This window comes from Prionailurus viverrinus, chromosome A1 (genome assembly GCF_022837055.1).
Source record: "Prionailurus viverrinus isolate Anna chromosome A1, UM_Priviv_1.0, whole genome shotgun sequence".
Classification (NCBI taxonomy): domain Eukaryota; kingdom Metazoa; phylum Chordata; class Mammalia; order Carnivora; family Felidae; genus Prionailurus; species Prionailurus viverrinus.
Window position 1 is genome coordinate 215,704,455 of NC_062561.1, and position 22,873 is coordinate 215,727,327.

General features: G+C 38.9%; 1 protein-coding gene across 3 annotated transcripts in view; it reads right to left on the reverse strand.

Moving 5' to 3' along the window:
* The window catches only part of CDH6 (cadherin 6), a 128,944-nt gene that overhangs the window by 46,919 nt on the left and 59,152 nt on the right, over positions 1-22,873 (reverse strand). For all 3 annotated transcript variants that reach the window (XM_047874490.1, XM_047874500.1, XM_047874482.1), the window contains one exon: positions 9,387-9,743. In XM_047874490.1, coding sequence (XP_047730446.1) covers positions 9,387-9,614 — 228 coding nt within the window. In that variant the 5' untranslated portion in view covers positions 9,615-9,743. The remainder of the gene's footprint in view (positions 1-9,386; positions 9,744-22,873) is intronic.

Sequence of the window (22,873 nt, forward strand, 5' to 3'; positions counted from 1 at the left end):
AGGACTTGTAGTGCACATTTTATTTTTAGTTTGGTTGGGATAATAAAGAAGACTTCGTATTTTTATGTATGCGTAGTTCTCTGAACTGTTGGTGATGAGTCATTTCTGCAGCTGCCTTAGCTGCTTGGCACCATCTCCTGGCCCATAATACTTGACTTCACAGAAGGAGACTGCACATTAGCGGGATAATCCCCTGGGCACCTTTGGTTCTTCCTTTTCTTCACTGTTCCTGTTCTTTGAAGGCTCACTGGATTGCAGCATGCCTTTCCTTCTTCCATGGTCTTCCCTTTGTGAGTAGGATGTGCCAGACCCCGTTCTAGGCCCTTTCTGTGTATTAATTTATTTAATCCTCACCTCAATAACTTTCTTACTCCTTCATGTAACAGTTGAAGAATTGGGGAACAGGGAGGTTAAATAACTTGCCCTGTATTACCCAGGTGGTCACCGTGGAGCTGGGGCTCAGACACAGGCAGCCTCCTTTGCTATTAACTTTACACTCTCTAGTGCATAATTGTTGAATGAATGAAAAGCATTTCTCTCCAAATGTATTCAAAAATGTCAAAGCCGAGATAACTTCTTCAATTGCCTTCTTAACTCCAATCTCTGTTCCCTCTAGTCAGCATTAAATCCCACATGCAGAGTGATATTTCAGGCTTTTTGTTATGCCCCCATTACTGCCCTCAGGTCTTCTAAAACATACTAATTCACCTAAAATATTTATTCATATATTTCACACATGTATACATTTTAATCTTCTAAAATGCCTCTTTGTGTGTGTGTATGTGTGTGTGTGTGTGTGTATTCTTTGTGAATGGAAAGCTGGAAGCAATTATAACTATATTCCTGGTGAAATATTTTGGCATGCTGCTTTTCTTTTTATTTCACATCACATATTTTCAAATTTGATTCCTCATATTGACCTTTGAGAGTATCTATTCCTTCTACTTATTTATCAGTAATAGCAATAAGAAAAAAACCTCTTTGTCTTACGGGGAATTCTGTACTTTCTTTCAACCTCCTCTTTAATTCCAGACAGAAAGCTAGGTTTGCAAAGAATATTGATATATTTTAGCCTACTTATGAGGATTATATTATGTTGTCATTTTAATAAGTGACAAGGTAAAAGCTTATAGGAAAGTGGAATTTGCTAGTAGTGGCCAAATCTATACACAAAGAGATGCCTTCTTGAGATTCCAATGACACATTAACATCCATACATAATCTCTAAATTTCATGAAGGTTATCAAGGCAGAACCCCTGTCAAAAACTTGTTTATTTTTGATAAAAGAGAGAACATAAGGAAGGCATCTTTTAATTTTGACAAGAGATGGAAGGCCTTCTAAAAGTTAAACTTATAATTCTGCTTACAATATATATGTCCTTGGCTTCTCATATTTAAATTTTTTTTTCAACGTTTATTTATTTTTTTTGGGACAGAGAGAGACAGAGCATGAACGGGGGAGGGGCAGAGAGAGAGGGAGACACAGAATCGGAAACAGGCTCCAGGCTCTGAGCCATCAGCCCAGAGCCTGACGTGGGGCTCGAACTCACGGACTGCGAGATCGTGACCTGGCTGAAGTCGGACGCTTAACCGACTGCGCCACCCAGGCGCCCCTGGCTTCTCATATTTAAATGAATGTGCCAGTTCTGTCATTCAAATCAATGGAAATGAAAAAAAATCAGTGGTTTAAGTATCTTTTTACTGTTGATTACCAATAAGTCAAGAATATTTATCTGATTTTTGGAATAAAATTCAGTCAAAATGATAATTAAGGATTTTGATTTGAAAAGAAATGTAAACTGCGGTGTTGGCGTTTTGCATATTCATATTTCCATCTGCTATGGTGGACCCATAATATGACAAAAAACAAAGAATTCTGCTGCAAATCAAGTGTTTATATTGTTTAATAATAGTACAAACAAGTAAGGTAATGAGTAAACAAATACTTAGCCATGTCTATAATATAGATTGGAGGGGATTTGTTATAATGAACATGTAGTATCTTTATAACCTTCTAACAACCTCTAGATCTGTTCGACTTGTGGAGTACGGAGGTAAAATAGCTCAGTGGGAACAAAAAGGACCTGAATCCTTAACTCTCTCGTATTCACCTTGATCCCTCCATTTCGTTCAACAAATTGAATTGCCAGCAGGAGGACATAGGATTCCACAGACATAATGACGTGGAAGTTGGAGGATTTGGGATTGGGTCCTTCTTTATCTTTCTATATTTTACTCTACTTGCGTGACCCAGGCAATTGAACAGTTGCCTTTGGGTTTATGACCAAGGTCAGACATTCTAACTGTGCTGTTCTCCACGCGAGCGACTATGTGGAGAGTTTAAGATTCAGAAAGAGAACTGCTGTTACACAGGACATCTTAGCATCAAATAGCAAATTGAAGCTTTTGTCATTAAGAAAGGGAAATCAGTTGGTGACAGGGAAACACAATGAGGATTACTGCCAATATTGGCAGTTGGGAAGTTACTTTTGAAACATTTTTAAAAAGTACATTCAACCAGCGAGTGCACGGTCTCTTAAATACACTAACCAATTGAAATATAAAAATGTTAAATGGCTGAACATTAAATTTAAATGATGAAGAAGAAAGATGTGCCCAAGGCACTTGTCCTGACTCAGGGAGAAAAGATTATTGCAGGTCATTGAACCAGAATAGAAGTTTAGGGAAGGTTATCAAGGGAAATAAAAAGAAAAGACACATTTTCATCACAATGACCAAAAAGACTGCTAATTGCATATCTAATTTTAAAATGCTCACATGTAACTATTTTGAATATCACTGATGTATTCTGAAAATTAAAATCAAGGAAAAGTAAAAGCATTGTGCATTATAATAATGCAAACATATTTGTGTAGCTCTTTGAAACTAGTCTTAACATTTTTTTTTCCTCTCTACCCTTGGGTTTCACACAGCAGGTTCTCAGCAGATATTTGTGGTATTGAGCCAGACGCAATCACTGAATGCCAAAGCGTGTTCTGGGAATGTTTTTTCATTTGCGCCTTGCAATGGCTCTGTGAAGTAGTGGATGTACAGGGGAAGGAAAATAACTGAGCTGTTACGAGGTCAGACAGACGCTGACCGCCAAGTCTAGCAGGCAAATACTCTGAGCCTTGGTTTACTCATCTGTAAGACAGGGATCTAAATCGCATCTAGTCTGTAGGGTTGTTGTGAGCTTCCAAGGAGTTAATACATCTGAAGCAGTGAGCAGCGTGTCTGGAACAAAGTAAGGCTCAGTAAATGTTAGCTGTGACGATGCTTTAATCTGATGCTGCTGTTTCAAGCGGCAGTCGTTAAATGGCTTCTCTGAATCACCTGTCAAATTAGCGCGAGGAGGTTTCTGCTCTTCAATTTATGATCTTTTCAGAAAAAAATTGGAATACAAGAAAGCAATATTTTAATGATAGCATCTTTTAAATGGTCTTTCAGAATGAGTATAATATTGCTTCATGTTTACTGAATTTGGATCATGTAATTATAGGAATAAATAATTGTTCATTCCTAATTTTAAAGGTGTGTATGGCTGACACTTTTATTTTTATGGGCCGTTAAAACATTACTGTCTAATTATCCTGAGACTAGTGGCTTTGCTGAATTGGGTAGACATTAATTTTAAGGACTCAAGAGAAAGGCATGTTAGGAAGACCTGTACATTAGAACCTCAAGTAGAACCCAAATTTTCATGGTGTTTAAAAAAGCACAGCATATCTATTTTTGGTGGGGGGGAAACTCCACAAGAGAAAACCATCATCACCTTCCAAAAAGGTAACATCAGAAAATATCTATGAAAATACACAGCTTGTCAAATTTCATAAAAACAGATCTCCTGGTATGCTACTAAAAATATAGCTTCTAATGGAGCTTCATCTTATGTATACACTATGTGGAAGGAGAGGATAGAGAACACTGTGAAGAACAAAATGGAGGAGACGGAATTAAACACTGTTGTGGACTGTTTAATGATCAGGTGCAAATCTTCTGCCTAAAACTGTGCAAAGGTCTGAGCTTGAAATATATTCATCTTTGTATTAATGATTGGCCGCATCTTCAAAATCTAATCTATCTCTACTATGTTCTTCTTTTCTTATTAAACCTAATCTTAGACTATATGTGAATCATCACCAAGGAATTGCTACGTTATATAAAGCTGGCAGGAGGGGTGTGGGGTTTTCTGAAAATGTGGAATTACAATGTTTCCCCTTATTTTTCTATTAAGTTTACATAAGCCAAAGATAACCCAGATGGATATCATATAAAAGCAAATACTCTTCCTGTTCCCCCTTGACATGAAAACATGTATCACTTTCCATTTTGCCAGCATTGGTGACATTTCCACTCTCCTGACTGTCCAGTCTTGAAATCTCTGTCTGAACTTCTGCCTTTCTCTCTTTTGGCTTCTGCATCTAATTAATTGGGAAGTCCTGCTAATTCTCCCTCTGAGGTATGAGCTCACACCTGCTGTTCCTTTAAGAGTGCTTCCAATATTATCACCTCCTTTAGAAAGCTCTACTGAGCCCCACGCCCAGTTGGCTCCTCTCCTTCATAGTTCCATAGTACTTTCTAGAGGCCCATTTTATCACTGAACTTGCCACGTTTTGTTATAGTCATTGCCAGTGATAATGCTGCGAACTGAAGCAGTGGTTGTCAAATTCTGCCACATATTAGAATCATAAACAATTAAAAACCAACTCAGTCAGAATTTCGGGGTAGGTGAGACCCTGGCCAAGGCATTTTTAAAAGCAGCACTTTTCGGGGCGCCTGGGTGGCTCAGTCGGTTAAGCGTCCGACTTCGGCCCGGGTCACGATCTCGCGGTCCGTGAGTTGGAGCCCCGCGTCAGGCTCTGTGCTGACTGCTCAGAGCCTGGAGCCTGTTTCCGATTCGGTGTCCCCCTCTCTCTCTCTGCCCCTCCCCCGTTCATGCTCTGTCTCTCTCTGTCTCAAAAATAAATAAACGTTAAAAAAAAAAAGCAGCACTTTTCAAATGTTAATATGCATACAATTCACCGGGGATCTTGTTGAAATGTAGATTACGATTCAATAGATCTCAGGTGGGGCCCCAAGAGTCTGCATTTCTAACAAGCTCCCAGGTGACACTGATGTTGTTTATGCTAACTCTGCTACAAGCTGCCCCCAGATGGTCATGTATTTTAGAAAAGAAATCGTATTCTTTATCTGTATCTGTATGTATATCTATATCTTGAGCTCACAAACTCTTACCCAATACAGACAACATCTTCCCTCCCTGTTGCCCACACCTTCCACCACCATTTTTAGGTGAGTAGAGGTGTGGAGACTTTTCTCATAAATCAGAATCCAGATTGTCAATATTTCAGCTCTAATTGGCCTTCCCCACTTTTATTCCCGGTAAGTGCCTCTCTCCCTAGCCCTGCCGTGCCCATGCTTCTGCATTAATCTTACTGGCCACAGGACACAGTGAAATGCTGGGGAGCATTCAGACAGCTTATCGGAGAGAGGTCCAAGTTTTGAATGTGATCTTATCTATTCACCTCATTGTTACCCGAGCCTCAGGATTCTGTCTTCTCTTGTGCTCATGTGACTCTCCCTCTTTTCTCCTTCCACACCCGACAGCCCTCTGCTCCCACCCATTGTCACATTTCCCTCACTCACCATCCTCACTGTTGTCCCTACAGACTTACCACAAAGTAATGGAAACAACGAACATGAATACAAATATAAACAGATGCTTGTAGAGTAAAAAACTCTTCTACTTTAAGTGCTACTTGCTCAGCTGCATTACTTTTTCTTCGTTAACACTTCTGTCCTTTACAAGTACAGACCAATCTTTTTCATTTCAGGCCCAGAGGATGGACTCTAAGTAATGTTATTTCATTAGGCTAATAGCAAGATTTAAGGTTCTATTGGCCTTTGTACACCTTTAAGTGCCAGCCTACCTACAGTCCAGTGCTGTCCACAGTGCATGCTGAGGCATCCTGGGGTGTAGCAGGGAACCCACTGTGGTGCCAGGAAGTATTTTAACATTTCGAGGGAAATACTAGCAACACTTGGGCTCTGTGAGTCTCCTTGTGAATTACTAGGCCAGAGAAGTTAACAGTTTCAACAGTAGGTGGTGCTCCATTCCTTTCGATGATGTCATATATTTATATTTTCCCATCGAACTTGTGATAATAAGAGAGTGCAATGCAAAATCAATGTGGAAAAGGAACTGAGGGGCAGCGTCTGATCTTAGAAGTTGTACAGTGCCTGGGAGATGCCCACATGCTGTAAGTAACTGTGGTTATTTATGAATAAAATTAAAATATTGGTTTTTCTGCTGATTGCTGTGTATTTTTTTCAAATAACTACTTATTTGTTAGAACATAAATACCTGTTAAGTTGTTTGGCTCTATTTCTTGTGTCCTAAGGGCACTGTAAAAACAATTATCGAAATATCAAGGGCACTGCAAACCAAGAATGTTTTGGAACCTCTGCTATAGTTTAATCTTTTTTTTTTTTTTTTTTCCAAAAGTTTCTTGACCTTGTGGATCCAGATCATCACATCAGGTATGTGTTTTGTTCCATATCTATTTAAAAGTGGACCAGGGGCTCCTGGGTGGCTCCTCAGTTGGGCATCTGATTCTTGATTTCAGCTCAGGTCATGATCCCAGGGTTGTGGGATCCACACTGTCAGGCTCCACGCTAAGTGTGGAGCCTGCTTAAGATTCTCTCTTCTCCCTCTGCCTCTCCCCACTCTGTCTCTCTCTCAAAAAAAAATGTGTACCAACTTGTTGCCACAGAAGGAACAAACATTTTTTTCCCTTAAAAAATTATTTTGGCCTATTCTTAATTGTGATAAAAACACATTATACTCAAATCCTTTTGCCTGTTGATGAAGCATAACCCCAAAGATAGATTTGGGGAAATGCCCTATTTACAGTCTTAAACACATCTGAAGCAGCAATGCTGGGAATCATGACAACTTCAATTATTGCCCTTGCTTCCCCCCCACCCCCCGCCCCCAGTAGATATCTTCTTATATGTTATAACTTCAAGGAGGTGGGGGTGGGGTAGGGATGATGGTAAGATAGGGAAATAGGTCTAGCTGCCAATAAAATACCTACATCCAACTCGTTAAGTTGAAGCTATGATTGGGAAGGGATTTTGCCTCCATCTTCTACCTTTTCCATCCATTGGGAGATCCCTTAATTACCTCATTTTACTTCTGCAATGATATAAAAATCAATATTTGTGCATTACAGATAGATTTAGTAGAGTGTTTATAACTGATCTGCTTGCCAATAATAATACTGTCTTTATGCACCTACTATGTGCCAGCCACTAGTTCCTGTCTCATGTAAGTCCATGCGGCAGGCTTCACTGCCTGCATTTTCCAGATGAAGAAACTAAAGCCCGGGAAGGTTAACAACCTGCCTTGGCCACACATGTGGCAGTGCAGCCATGCAGCCTCAGATCCACTTGGAGTCCACAGCTTGAAACTTTTCCCCGTGGCAATATTACCTCTCAGAATTCTCATGGTAAAATTGATTCCTACGCGGTTTTATCCATTTCTGTTTCCAGGATCCTGAAATATCCCAGCCTTTCTTTAAGAACGCGAAGTAGGGGTGCCTGGGTGGCACAGTCGGTTAAGCGTCTGACTTCAGCCAGGTCACGATCTCACGGTCCGTGAGTTCGAGCCCCGCGTCGGGCTCTGGGCTGATGGCTCAGAGCCTGGAGCCTGTTTCCGATTCTGTGTCTCCCTCTCTCTCTGCCCCTCCCCCGTTCATGCTCTGTCTCTCTCTGTCCCAAAAATAAATAAACGTTGAAAAAAAATTTTTAAGAACACGAAGTATTTTTGATATAAAATGGCCTCACAATTTTAGAAGAAAAAAGCAGAAAGGAAAAAGGGGGAATCAGTTATTAAGAAATTTTAATCTTCTATGACAATAATGTTATTTGTATTGCAGAAAGTGCTTTAAAGGTGGTAAGATTATTATTATTATTATTTACAACCATTACTCTGTTAAATATTGTGCTAGTCAAATTTCACAAGGAAATGGAGAGAAGTACAAATAAGTGGACTGTCTTTTTTCAGCAGTCACACAGCGTGTGAGTTTCACATCAAATTCAAGGCTAAACCCTTGGGGATCTGTGTTGATGTTCACCCCTCCACTGAATACTTCCTCTCCTACTTTATTCCACATTAATAATTCATTCATTGGAACAATGCCTGGTTACCTCAGCCCAAGCCATGGATGGCTTTCCTTCATTTATAATGGTAAATACTTAAAGAGAATATTTGCACACTGTTATTTAGGGGATATTTGATAACAGATTGAAATGTGAATGCGGAGCCCTTGGAATCTGCAAAATTTATTCTGTTTGCATGATATCCTAATATGATTGTTTCAAAATCATAGCTGTAATCATAAACAAAGACATTTTATCATTTCTGTTATGTTCATTCTCTGTTCATATAAAGGATATGTGACAATTATTTTTCTTATCAGTACCATATTATGAAACGCAGAAGCTACAAAATACAAATATGTGTCTATTTGTCCCCCCATCTCTGCTGCATGCAGATATTCTGCAACAAGAATGTAGCTGATGATAACATTTCAGTGAAACTCACGATGACAGTATAACTGAGCTGTTTCCCTGACTCAGCTCCAGTAACCTCCAAGGGCTATAATAAGTGATGCCCTCCTCACTCTACTTTCTAGAGTCAATAAAATGGTCAGATGATATTTGGAAATAGCACCTTTACATAACCATGTTTCTCTTTTGTGAACCTTGCCACAATTAAAGCACTATCTTCTGAAATGCCTGACTCTGGCCAGTTGAAACAAGACAAAACCAGCCATAGCAGCAACAATAACAACAACCAAATCTAAGGCAATATGGTGGATTTTGCGGACAAAGGGCTCCATCTGGTCAGAGAATGGATGGCACTGTCGGGTGCAGTGTTAAGAAGTAGTTAATTTGCACCTGGCCAAAGGACCAACGCTCAGAATGTTTCCTTTCAGAATCAGAAAAAGGAACCTTCCTTCCCTTACAGCTTAATCGCTCTATTCCTGTTTTTAATACATCCTACTTTATAGAATAGCTGGACCACATTTTTCAAGCTAAAGTAAAAATTAAAGGATTTATGATAATCCTATGTGGATGGTTGTGGGCGTTTCATTTTCAGTGGAAGCATTTCTTTCTTTGTTGCACTGCTAACATTTCTCAGCTTCTTGCTACAGTCTTCTTCCCGAAACTACTCAAGTGAAAAAAAAAAAAGTCTCACCAGATAAGCAACAATTCTTACTGTATTGGGGGAATAGTTCACATCCTCCCCATCTATTTATTAGGAGTAACTTCTTCAGGCTTTAAAACCAGAATGTCAAAGTGCTCAATGGAATCCTACCTTGCCCACATACTGATAATCGGATCCCGTGTATTCCTCCAGGAGAAAGAACTGATTCCACATCCAGCTTCTTTTCGAACGATTCAGCTCATTTTTGCTGTTTCCAGAGAGCTCCAGGGCCCTTTTCTTTGCTGGGAAACCACTAGTCCTCTTAGATAACGGAGATGAGAAAGTTGGGTAGGGCTGACCAACCCAAAAGAGTAGAATGAAGTACCGGTAAGTTCTCATTCTGATGACACAGTCCACTCCCTGGGCAGTGGGTGCCCTGCTCCTTCAAGTGTCTTTGTTCACTGCACTCTGTCCAGTGTCATCCCTCCTTTCTTCCTTAATGTTCTTTGCTTGGCTCTCAGAGGATGTCTGGAAAGAATAATAACATATCAAACATTTTTAGAGATGCTTAAAATTCAGTGTTAGAGCAAATAAGCTCTGGAGAGAGAGGGCGGAAATTTCAATAGCAAAACAACAAAAATAAGTTGGCTATCAATTTTGAAATGAGGAAAATGTTCTTTCAGATATGCTGAATGGAAGGCATGTGCCGAGTAGGAAGCTGCTGTTTTCCTTTCTCCTTTTCTAGCGCTTAAAAATCCTATTTTAAGTAATAGCGTTGCTGTAGGTCAACATGCCAGAGTGGATTATTTCACTACTCTCTTTTCCTCGCTAGTATGTGGGCTGAGATCTGGTTAGGAGAAACGAGTTTGTGTTTCTGATTCCATTTGCATATATATCCTCATGAACAAGTCTGAGGCAAAGAATATCACAGACAGTTTCAATTCAGCTGAAAGTGGATACTGTTGAATTTTCACTAAAATGTACCGAGTACCTGTGATGTGTCTGCATAAGTCAAGGCAGAGTCTGCTCTTCAGACTCTTGGCTCCAGCCATGGGTTGTGGTAGACTGGCCTGGGTCAAGGAAGGTTGGAAAAGACCACACATCTTCTTTTCAAAATGCATACTAGCACATTGAAGTTTCTGGAGTGAAATTTTGCAACAGTGATGCCAGCCTACATTTAATAAAGGATTTCTCAGACTTGACCAGGAAGCTGTTTTTCCTCATACGACCTAATAACATTATAGGATAATGTTTTAGAATTTGTATATAATAGAATATAGGAATTAAATGAGCAATTCTATTTAAATTTCTTTAGGAAATCCTGGGTTTTCATCTCTAAATTTTACATATATCATAAGCAATCAAGCCTATATATATAAATTGGTCACAATGCCTATGTAATTTTAACAGGTGCATCAGGTATATCTCAATTTCACAGTGAGAGTTGTCGGCTACAGGATCTCCAGAAAAGTCAGCTATTATACTTGTGAGTAATAATTTTCCAGGACAAATATTAACTTTCAAGAATGTAACCTCACATTAAAAAAAATCCTTGGGCCAGATTGCCTGGCAAAGATGTTACAAAGTGGTTTATATTTCATGTAATTAAAATAATACATGCCCATATCTCCATCCTAAACTTTTCCATATTTCTCGAAAAAGAATCTAACAAATGACTCCTTCATTGTACTATTTGAGATGGGAAAATTTCTTAAATTATACTAACCAAACATATGCAGCGCTTTGTAATGTAGAACATAACAGTAATTAAACTGGTTCATTCATGAAAGAAATACAGATAAAGAAACACGTTTTAGGTAATAAGAACAGAATTTTCTCTGTGTCTCCTATTATTGTAACAGGTAAATTTATAGATGACCAGTGTTTTTATTTTTTTTTTTTTTACCCCAGCAATGAGTAATTATAGCCACCAAACACATGGTTTAGTGGAAAGCTTTCTATTGGAATATAAGTGAGATATTTTATAGTGTTCAGCATTTTTAAACCTTTATTCCATTACTATGCATCTTCTTGACAGCAGGCTGGGGAAGTTGAAAATTCCACAGGTGAGTGAATTAATACTGTGACAATTAGTCATGCTGGAAAAATGCCAGGCAATCGTATACTTGTCATTATGTGGCCTTGGTACAGGTGAGGAATAACTGATGCTCGGTTAGGTAATGACGATTCTGTTCTTCTCGTGGATAGTATATAAAAGGGATTGAGGGAGCATATGGAGAAAAGCCCTCTAAAGACATCTATTCATTTTTAGCAGGAGAGATTACACTGAGGTTGATTCAGTGGAAATTACATTTTTCTTAATTTCTCATATTCTCCATTATTTGCATAGACAAATCCTGCAGTGAAGAATTACACGTCTGTTGCTGCACTCAGTGTGTGCCCCATGGTGCTGGCAGGAAAGAGGGATACAGAGAATGGAGGTGTCAGCTGTTTAAAAGGCAGACTCCTAAAGGCCATTTTAAAGAAAAATCGATCCCTGTGGGTGTTGTGTGGAAACTCTACAAGCTGTTGCCACTTGAATATTAAATATTAGTTCTTTTTAATATCACAGATACCAAAATGTCAAGTATTTTTCTTTCTTTCTTTCTTTCTTTTTTTTTTTTTTTTTGCTTAGTTGGTAATGAGCTTTTAAAGTGATGCAAATTTAAGCAGTGTTTGCAAGTATGCTAGAACATCTAGTTTTGCTATAACCCAGCTCTTTTTGCATCAACTTGGCAGGGTGTGCCCTTGTTAAAAACTCAATATGCAAAATTACTAAAATTACTATGATCCGCTCATATTTAGTGTTAGCTTTTTAGAGGGATAGACTTCTGTGTGAAATTCATAGTTTAAAAAAACTCCAACAAACTGAACTGTTGAATATATAACTTAGCAATTCTCATTTAATACTTTGTAATAGGCAAGATTGCATGGTGGTTAAGATTATCAATGCTGGAGCCAGATTGCCTGGGTTTAAATCCAGACCCTGTCCATTAGTTGCTGTGAACTTGGGAAAATGCTTAATCTCATCTGTACCTTAGTTTCTTCTTTGTAAATGGGGATAATTACAGTAACTACCTCATAGTGTGTTGTAAGGATTAAGTCATTCCATGCAAAGCACTTCTAACAGCGCGTGGCGCTTAATAAGGTCTTAATAAGTATCAACTGCTATTATTATTATTACTGTTGTTATTACTATTGTTATTGTTACCATGATGCATTGCATATTAAGAATTCATCTATAGCACACTGCAAAAGTCTGCAAAAGATAGCATGGTTCCCTCTTATGCTTGAATATTTTTTAATTTTTCTAGAAGCACTTCTGAGCAAGTCAAATTCTTTTTTTTAGTCAAATTATTTTAAAATTAAAAAAATAGAACATCTTTAAAAATCAAAATCACACCATTTGCTAATCATTTTCCTCTGTGTAGACTTCAAGTCGGAATTTCATAGTAATAATAGTATAAAAACAGAGAGGGTGGAAGCTTTATGCCCACTGACTGCATGAAGAATGTGGGCAAAAAGGAAAGTTCACTGGAGGATTGACTCATTCATGGAATCTGTGCTTTTTCCCCCCTTTCCATTAAATTTTTTTTTAATGTTCATTTTTGAGAGAGACAGAGAGAGCACCTAAGTCTGATGCTCAACCGACTGAGCCATCCAGGTGCCCTTCCTTTCCATTTTGTTGTGTTAAGGTTTTGAAAGTCATCTTTATTCAGGTGGAAAAAATCAGAACCCAGTGTCAACGTAGGAATTTTGCCCTTGTAAAAATGATACCGGACAAACACGTCTTTGTGTAATTTATGTGCTATTTTTATTCTAACGTTATACTGGATAAGAATATGATAAAGTTTAAATGAGTGATATGTATATATTTTAGATTTTACTTAATTAAAAAATATGAAATAAAAACATATTCCAAGCATACTCTTAGATCCAAAAAACAGGATTCTTAGGATGTGGAATTGCCATAGGTCAAGGAGGGAAAAGCCCAGTGTAGCACAACTTTGAGAAATATGGGAAAGTTGCTGACTTGTAAGCAGTCAAAATACAGGAGTACCACATGGCAAGTAGTAATCAGCTATGCAGGCTCATTTTGTAGATGTCAAGAAGTAAACCAAAAGGATAAAGAGTTAGGGCATGCATAGACACTGAATTTTAAAATAGCAGGCAGGCATGGTATTCAGTCAGGAAAGAATCAGAAGGTTAGAGCGCGAGAGAGCAAACAATGCAAAACAACGTAGAGACTGTACCTTTTTGCCCCCATCCCCTCATGGCACTAAGAGCAAATCAGTTAGAAATATCAAAAACTCTATAAAGACAAGACTTGAGCTGCCTAATTGCAGCTTAATGGCAGCTTAGCAATGGACTTAAAAGATTACTTGATAGACCACGTCTCTACTTTTTATTTTCTTTTTGCTGGGATCTGGGTTTTTTGGGGGGATTTTCTGTTTCTTATAGGCCATCATTCGTACACTCTGAAATGTGATACGCGGAAGTGGTTGATCTGGAAAAATAGTTTGAGTCGTTGCAGAAGCCCTTTCTTAGCGATATGTAGAGCGTAATTAAGATGTTTATGGATAGGGGCACCTGGGTGGCTCAGTCAGTGGCCTGTCTGACTCTTGATTTCGGCTCAAGTCATGATCCCAGGGTTGTGCGATCGAGCTTCACATCTGGCTCCATGCTGAGCATGGAACCTGCTTAAGATTCTCTCTCTCTCTCTCTCTCTCTCTCTCTCTCTCTCTCTCTCTCTCTCCTCTCTCCCTCCCTCCATCTCTCTCTCTCCCTCTGTCCCTCTCCCCGCTCTCTCTCTCAAAGATAAAAAAAAATTTAAAAAAGATGTTTATGGATAGTGGGGCAAGGCCCACACAGCGTTGATAATTGCATATGTTGTAACTTAATTTGCCTGGCAGCCAGTATGCATATACATTCCATCTTCACGCGAGTACGTAGCCAAGTCCAGCTTTTATTTAATGAAAGCCATTTAGGAGGAGCCTGGAACTCATTAATTCACGAGCTACCAGTTTAGAATATGTGATAATTAATGCACAAGCTCGGCTAAAGTTTTCCTTTGATTTGCAAAACCTTTTTCCCTAGATTATTGGAAATTAATAATGTAAAAATATTTCATAGGGATATATAGAATGAGAAGATAAACTACAGTGTCTTCAAGTTCTCTAGAGTCCTTTGGAATCACCTTCTATTTGCAAATCATTAATATGCTAATTAAAAACTTCTCTATTGATTGAATTGCTTCTCTGGTGACTTATGTTTGATAACAGTCTGAATGTCTCAACTGTGTTATCTGGTTTTGAGATACTGATTTTATTATACTATTTACAAACAAATAAGTAAATATTAAACAGGTTTAAAAGCAATATAATTACTTTAAAGTTTTAGAATTCAGACTCAGCATACATTTGTTCTATTATTGTTGATTAATTCTAATCAGTGCAATATTACTATAATGCTACCTAGGCTTACAAATTAAACCAAGCACGTTCATTCTTTGGTATGCAGAGCCTTAACCTGGGCACTAAAAACATAGGAAGCATTCAATAAAACAACATTCTTAATATACTTTAACCATTTACCATAGTGAGAGAATATTTTAAAATCTGGTAGGAAACCGTTTCTTGGAATAAATAGTGTTGCATATAAATGCTGTAGCATGGTATTTTGCATTGATGCTGCTTACAAAAAACACTTCTGAAAATATTGTCTATACATGAGTCATCCTAACCCATTGGCAGAACCCATTAGCAATGCTTTGGCATATGTATTATAAATCCCTTACTAAGTTCTGGTACATTTTCTCACCTTAGATCATTAATGAAGTAGAAAACAACTGGTTATTTACAACTACTTAACATTTCTCCTGACTCTATTGTATTCCAACTCTGAGCCTGAAATTGCTCTAGTCCCACAAAGCCTTTGGGTGCGGTGGGGATGAAGATGGTATTTACTCCATTAGAACCTAGCAAATTTAAGAAACAGAACTGTGATATCAGGATAAACCAAACAGAGGGCAGCCAAAGGTACTCGTGCCTTTCTTCAAGTAAATCTTTAAAAACATCCATGTTCTTTATTCTGAGAGAGGAGCTTTACAACCAATTAAGTTTTTTCAAGATCAATTATCCGCTCTCCCAAGAAACTTTGTTTTGAATAAGTTGTCTCCTGCTGTGCATAAAAAGTCTACAGTACATGGCTGATCCTCTAGAAGTGGTGGCATAAGGATAGAACCAATTTAAAATTTTTGGTAGATATTTCACATGAAGTCTTCATTTCTAAACTTCCATTTCATTTTTCTGTAAATGTCAAAGTCACTGTTGAGTAAAATTGGTTCTGTTTCATGTGTGTAATGAACTCCACTGAAATGTGTCAAACAGCTTTGGCACCTCTCATCACGTAGCATTTCTCTTGTGCCAATGAATCATCATGGCAACAGCCATCAAATGATGCCTGATTTTTTTTTGTAAATGTTTATATTTGTGGATAATATGCCAATCTGTTTGCAAACTGATGTATTTCCAGATGAAGCTATTTTAACAGTATTACCCTCGTTCTAAAATCACATTCCACACATTGCATTAATGAAGATAAAATCAAATGTGTTACAGCACATAAAATGGTGTTTCATGTGTAGTTGAGGCTCAAGGAATATTTGTTGATGTGAAATACTCATTTGGGACAAGAAACCCCCAAAAGCACAAATCAGAGGATAAAGACAAAGTTCTTTTTCCACATGAGGGAAGAATTCCAACCTATTTTATCATGAGAGAAAGTTATCAGGGTATGGTTAGGAACGGACTCTGGCACACCACACATCTGGATTAGAAGCTCAGCCCCACTCAACACTGGCTGGGGATCAACACGTGTCTCAATTTCTTTAAGTATAACATGGGACAGTTTTAACAGTACCTACCCCATAGGATGCCTGTGAGGATAAAATGAATGAATTCATGTGAGGTGTTAACAGTAAGATGGCCACAATTACCTAAGCTGTGAAAAAAAAAAATCTTAACAGAGGACACACATAGGCTATACCAGGAGCAGAGTTTTGCCTCTTGTGTATTTCTTGTTTGCAATTGAACAGTTAAACCAAAATCAGCCACCAATCTTTAAAGATCAGTGCATGCTCATTTCTGGATTAAGTTGATATCAGGAGTTCTGGTGACATTTTTATTTCTGGAGTGGACGGAGCTCCCTTCCCAAGCATGGCAGGTGCTTCCCCACTAATCCTTAATGACGCTGTTCAATTGCTTGTTTCATTCCTTTATGCATGTTGCCTGGCTCCTGAGGGTGTCTGGGCTTGTGGATGTTGTCTTTTCCCAAAAGATTTACTCAGGCAAACAAAGGAAAAGAGAAAGCATTTTACACCTTTAATTAGATAGTCATAGCATGAATTTTAAACAACTTCTGTAGCAAACTATATGTCTAGGTTGCAGAAATGTATGAAAGACTTGATTTCATATTACTCCTTGCTTGTAAGTTAGGCTCTTTGGGAACTACATTAATTCTTCTGGATGCATAGCCATTTAAGACAATGAAGCTTGAATAAGACTGCAAGATGTCAAAACCCACTTGTACATTAGTGTGAATGATTTCAATGAGTTTGCTCTTCTTTTTCAATAGCTCAATGAGAGGGCAGGCTGAGAGTATTGGCTGGGAGTTGGGGCTGGCTGGAGACAAGGGTTTCTTAGTGGGTGTAAGGAGTTCAGGGCAGATTTAAATTTATTGAATTGTAAAAGCAGGAGTCACATGGTTGGGTTTATCATTAAGTCGTTATGAAACTTGGCACATCACAGATGATTCTAAAGGCTCATACTGGTGCAAAGTGTCATGAGGAGTGGAGATGTTGTATTTAATTTTTCCTGATATTATATCTAAGCCTTTCATCAATTACATGAAGTCTAACTAATAAGTAGTAATACTAGTTAAATCTGCTGTGTTCCATCCCTGACCTTATTATGTGAAGGTACTATGCTAAGTATACCACAGACATGTTTTAATTTAGCCCTCATGCCCATTCTGTGAGGTGGATAATCTTCTTATAATTTCTGCTGATGAGAAACTAAAGCTTGGAGAGGTTGAGTAACTTGTCCAAAGTGATGCCATGGGTGTGTAATAAAGCCAGATCCTGACCTTGGCACCAGGGTCCTTGCTCTGAACACACCTTGAGGAGTCACAGCTCATGATAAGTGCTTAGTATGGTTGTGACTTTAGAATGGAGTCTTCGTGACTTCCCTAAAATTGTAACAGCCATACAGGTTCCTAGAGGTAAAAAATAGTCATCACTAAGTGCATAAGCTAAATAAGAACAGCAAAGGTTTGCTCTGTGCCAGGTAATGGAATAAATGCTCTATAAACATGTAAGTCTTTTTTTTAATGTTTATTTATTTTTGAGAGAGAGAGACACACACAGAGAGAGAGAGAGAGATGGAGTGTGAGCGGGAGAGGTGCAGAGACAGAGGGAGACACAGAATCTGAAGCAGGCTCCAGGCTCTGAGCTGTCAGTGCAGAGCCTGACACAGGGCTCGAACTCACGGACTGCAAGATCATGACCTGGGCCAGAGTTGGATGTTCAACCGACTGAGCCACCCAGGTGCCCCTAAAGATGTAAATCTTAAACAAGAATCCTTTGAGATGGAGACTATCATCCTTACCCTCTGCTTCAGAGATGAGAAACACAGGTTTCGAGGGACTGGATCCTTTGCCCAAGGATGCACAGCCAGTGGTTGGCAGAAGCTGGCTAAAACCCAGCTAATCTAGAGGCTCCTTCTTAACTATAACATTCACTGTCTCATTTGTAGTTTGCTCATGGAGACAGCATCTAGGTTTTACTTACCCTCATTTCAGACAAAATTTGAACAAATTTATCACCAGGTTTCTAAATCCCCAGCAAATTAAAGAGATTGGTCTAAGGAGCGCTGGAGGCTGGAGTACCAATTTTAGTAGGAGGCGATGGCTGAGGGGGGCAGAGAGAATGGCTACAAATGGCCAGCAGAAGAACTAAAGACAAAGGATGGAGTCAGGGGCTGGTCTGGGGAAGTAGTGATGCTCTGTGTTCCTATGCCAAGAACAGTGCCTGTGCAGAGTGACAGCGGATAAGCATTTGTAAAATAAGTGTGTGTATGGATGAATGCACAGGCGACTGAGTGTAAGAATGACTCAGTGCCTGAATTAATGACAGGATGACTCATGGGCGTGAGGATGAACATATGAATTCTTAGCAGCACTTGAGGGTACTATGATGTTGCAAATCTAGCAATGAATATTCATAACGATGACCTGGAATCATTAAGAAAAGGTCCAAGTCTCTTGAATGCTTGAGAAGTCATGGATATGTACAATAAATCTAAGTACGACGACTATCAAAAGTTGTTGTGGTGGTGTTTAGGAGAGCTGGGTTTTAGGTCCCACTTTGTTTCTGTCTTTCTCTTCCCATTTCATCTCAGACAAGCTTCTCTATCTCTCTGAGTTTATGTATGAAATTAGGGCTGGAGTGCTATTACCAGGGAGAGCATAGCATCGTGGTTGGAAGCACAATCCAGCCAGTTCACCCATTTGTAGCCCAGCATCAATACTCATTAGTCTTGAGGAGTTGTCAAGTGGCTTGACATGATGTGCTTCAGTTTTCTCATCTTCAGATTGGGAATAGTAAACTTTGGGGTCTTGGTGGAGGGACTTGATAAATAAAACCTGGTTTCTCTTTCTAAGAAATTTCCAAAGAAATTAAGAAATAACGCCTGGGTGGCTCAGTCAGTTGAGCGTCCAACTTCGGCTCAGGTCACGATCTCACGGTCCGTGAGTTCGAACCCCGTGTCGGGCTCTGGGCTGATGGCTCAGAGCCTGGAGCCTGCTTCTGATTCTGTGTCTCCCTCTCTCTCTGACCCTCCCCCGTTCATGCTCTGTCTCTCTCTATCTCAAAAATAAACTAAAAAAAAAAATTTTTAAAAAAAAAGAAATAAAATGAAGAAGTATGGGGCAGCTGGGTGGCTCAGTCAGTTAAGCGTCAGACTCAGACTCTTTAAAAAAATTATTTATTTATTTATTTTTGAGAGAGGCAGAGACAGAGAGTGCATGTGTGTGGGAGGGGGGCGGTGGGGAGGGAAGGGGCAGAGAGAAAGGATCCCAAGCAGGCTCTACACTGTCAGCACAGTCTGATGCAAATCTTGAACTCACAAACTATGAGATCATGACCTGAGCCAAAATCAAGAGTTTGCTTAACAAACTGAGCCACCCAGGCACCCCTAAGCATCAGACTCTTAGTTTCCCTTAACGCCATGACTTTATGTTTCATGAGATGGAGCCCCTTGTTGGGTTCTCTTCTGCCCCCCAGCATGGAGCCTGCTTTGGATTCTCTCTCTCCCTCTCTCTCTCTGCCCTTCCCCTGCCTGCAGTCTCTCTCAAAATAAATGAACTTTGAAACAAAGAAGTGTTAGAAGGAGACTAAGCAATCACATTTATTACTAAAATAATAAAAGGCAGATTGGAAAGGTAGCTTAGTGTGAGAGCCGAGCAGGCTTGCTAAGTAAACCCCAGCATTAGTCAGAGGCCCCCTGGAGTCAGGGTTGCATTCCGCTTTGTCTTTTACAAAAGCCACGGAGCAGGCTCTGATTCTACATGCAGCGCCAGAGAGAATGACTTCCTGCTCCCACTTCTGGACAGCTAAGGTACAGAACCTGGATGTCTGTAGAAATGATCCCAAGGAATCTGTTTTCATACTCAATAATTTAAAAAGATCATTAGATGGGGTGCCCGGGTGGTTCAGTCGGTTGAGCGCCAGACTTTCAGTTCAGGTCATGATCTCACCGCTCATTGGTTGGAGCCCCCGCGTCAAGCTCTGTGCTGACAGCTCAGAGCCTGGAGCCTGCTTTGGATTCTGTGTCTCCCTCTCTCTCTGTCCCTCCCCCACTCATGCTCTGTCTGTCTGTCTCTCTTTCTCTCTCAAAGATGAATAAATGTTAAAAAAATTTAAAAAATTAAAAAAGATCATTAGAGACATCTGTGATCTTGAGAGCCACTAAGTCATGTATTAATTACCAACAATTCTTGTATTCATAACTTTGCTTTTTGGAGTTGTTTACAGCATCACTAAAAGGAAAATGTATGAATAATTTACAGATGGGGAGTTTGAAGCTTCCCTTAAAATATCTTTCACTTCAGGTCAATCAATGCGTTCTAGGCAAAATGAATTCTTTTCCATCTTTCTTCATCTTTCCCACTACACACACACACACACACACACACACACACACACACACACGAGGTGGGGGGCGAGAGAGAGCGAGTGAGCAAGCAAAAGGGATAATGATCTAGATGTTTTTATGTGCTTTGGACATTTGCCAGTTAGCACTGAAAACTACATGCTATTCTCACCCAAAAGGGTAGCACTATTTATAGCTGTGTAGCTCTTTATACCAAGTTTTAATGGGAAAAAATAATCGAACCCCCACTTGATGTTTGGATAGCTTCATTCATTCAATGTGTTTTATGTAACATTTTATTTGCAGAGGATTCATAACCTAAATTAGATGCTTCTCATAATATCCTGGTGTAATAACTTAGAAGACATTTAATTGAATAAATACTGTATAACAACGTAAAGGGGTACTGCAACATTTAAAGATTTATTCCCTGAGACGTACTAAAGTCGAAGGAGGTCTGTGCAGGTAGTGGCATCTTAACTAATCCAGGCTAATGTTAACTGACCATCAAATTAAACCTTCACAGACAGGAAGACAATGTGCTTCAATGGGTTGCTGGATGTTTTATCAATTTTGATTGCCTTCATTTAAAAACTTTAATTAGAACCTCTGTTTACTTGAGTCAAATTGTGCATAAAATATCATGCAAAACATTTTAAGAGGGAATTTTAATTATACCACTAAAGAAATGCCCTTGTTCAATGTTTACTAAACACTTGCCAGAACAAGTTAATTAATACATGTTTAAATAAGTGAAAGAAAAAGAAGGGAAACAAAAAAAAAATCACGTTCATCTTTTGTCAAGTTTTACTGCAGTTGTCAAAGAAGTTCAATTTCTAATTTAACGACTGTGCTGTTACAGTGTACATGTGTAATTATAAACAATGGGGCACCGGAACACAATGACGGCCAGCGGAAAGCTAATTCCCACTGGAAGTTGTTGTTCAAAATAATTGTGCGTTGTTACTTGATGTTCTGCAGTCATCAAATCAAGCACTTTTTAGTGCTCATTCATCTATTTATTTATTCCATGGTAGAAGATTGGAATGTTCAGTTGGCATCTAATATGGACTTTTAATTGTTTAAAGCTACAGAAAAATGCTTTTTAATAGAAAAAGCATAATGTGTAGACAAAAAAAATTTGATGATGTTGAATTTTTAGTTCTCATTTTAATATGCCACCAACTTTTTTACTTTATTTTTTTTTAGAATCCTGATTTTTCTCATGTATGAATGTAAACCATGATTGGCTATGTTAGTAAAGATTGATATTGGTAAACACTTGATAATTTACTGGAAAAGCAAAATGAAATCAATGTTTCTTGGATATACCCTATCTCAGTAGCTTTATGAAAAATGGGAAGAAAAAGTATCCAAATTAACTTAGAAATCTTCTGGAGAAAGAAAATGCACATATCCCATTAATGATCTCTACCATAATTAAGAAGCCTATTCTCTTACATAGCATAACCCACACAGTCCTATTGTAGTTTACTCCACTAGTGTTGAAACTGATCACCAAATTTCTCAAATCCTGTAAGAAGCCACAACCTGTGCTGGTCTGGGAAGCGACAGTGACTTAGGAGCAGGTCTCCCTTGGGTGTCCTACTTGAGGTTCCACTGATGGGCATGGCCAGGCCCATCAAGACAGTTAAATTAAGCCTCAACGGGATTGTTATAAAAATTACATATGATACAGTGTGTAGAACACTCACCATGTTGCCGTGTAAACAGGCACCGAATATGAGTAGTATCCTTTTTGGTAAGCTCATTCATTACTTACATAGAACTGATGTTATGCAGTGCAAGAATAGTACATATGAACAATCTGCAGTCTTTGGGCCATTTAATATTAGTAAAAAACATGAAGTCAAAATATCATAAAAGGCAGCCTACTTAAAAAACAAAACAAAAAGTGTTTTCTTCTATATATTATTTTTATTTAAAAATTTTAAAAAATATTTATTTATTTTTGAGAGAGACAGACAGAGCATGAGCAGGGGAGGGGAAGAGAGAGAGAGAGGGAGATACAGAATCCAGGTGGGCTGCAGGCTATGAGCTGTCAGCACAGAGCCCGATGCGGGGCTCAAACCCAAGAACCACAAGATCATGACTTGAATTGAAGTCCGATGCTCAACTGACTGAGCCACCCAGACAACCCTCTTTAAAATTGTTTTAATGTTTATTTTTGAGAGAGAGAGAGAGAGAGAGAGGGAGAGAGAAAGAGAAATGGGCAGAGAGGGAGACACAGAATCTGAAGCAGGCTCCAGGCTCTGAGCTGTCAGCACAGAGCCCAGTGCAGGGCTCAAAATCATGAACAGCAACATCATGACCTAAGCCAAAGTCGGATGCTTAACCGACTGAGCCACCCAGGCGCCCTCTGACATCCCTCTTTTAAAGAAGAAAACTTTATATCTAGAAAAAAGCATGTTTGATACTTAAGCATGC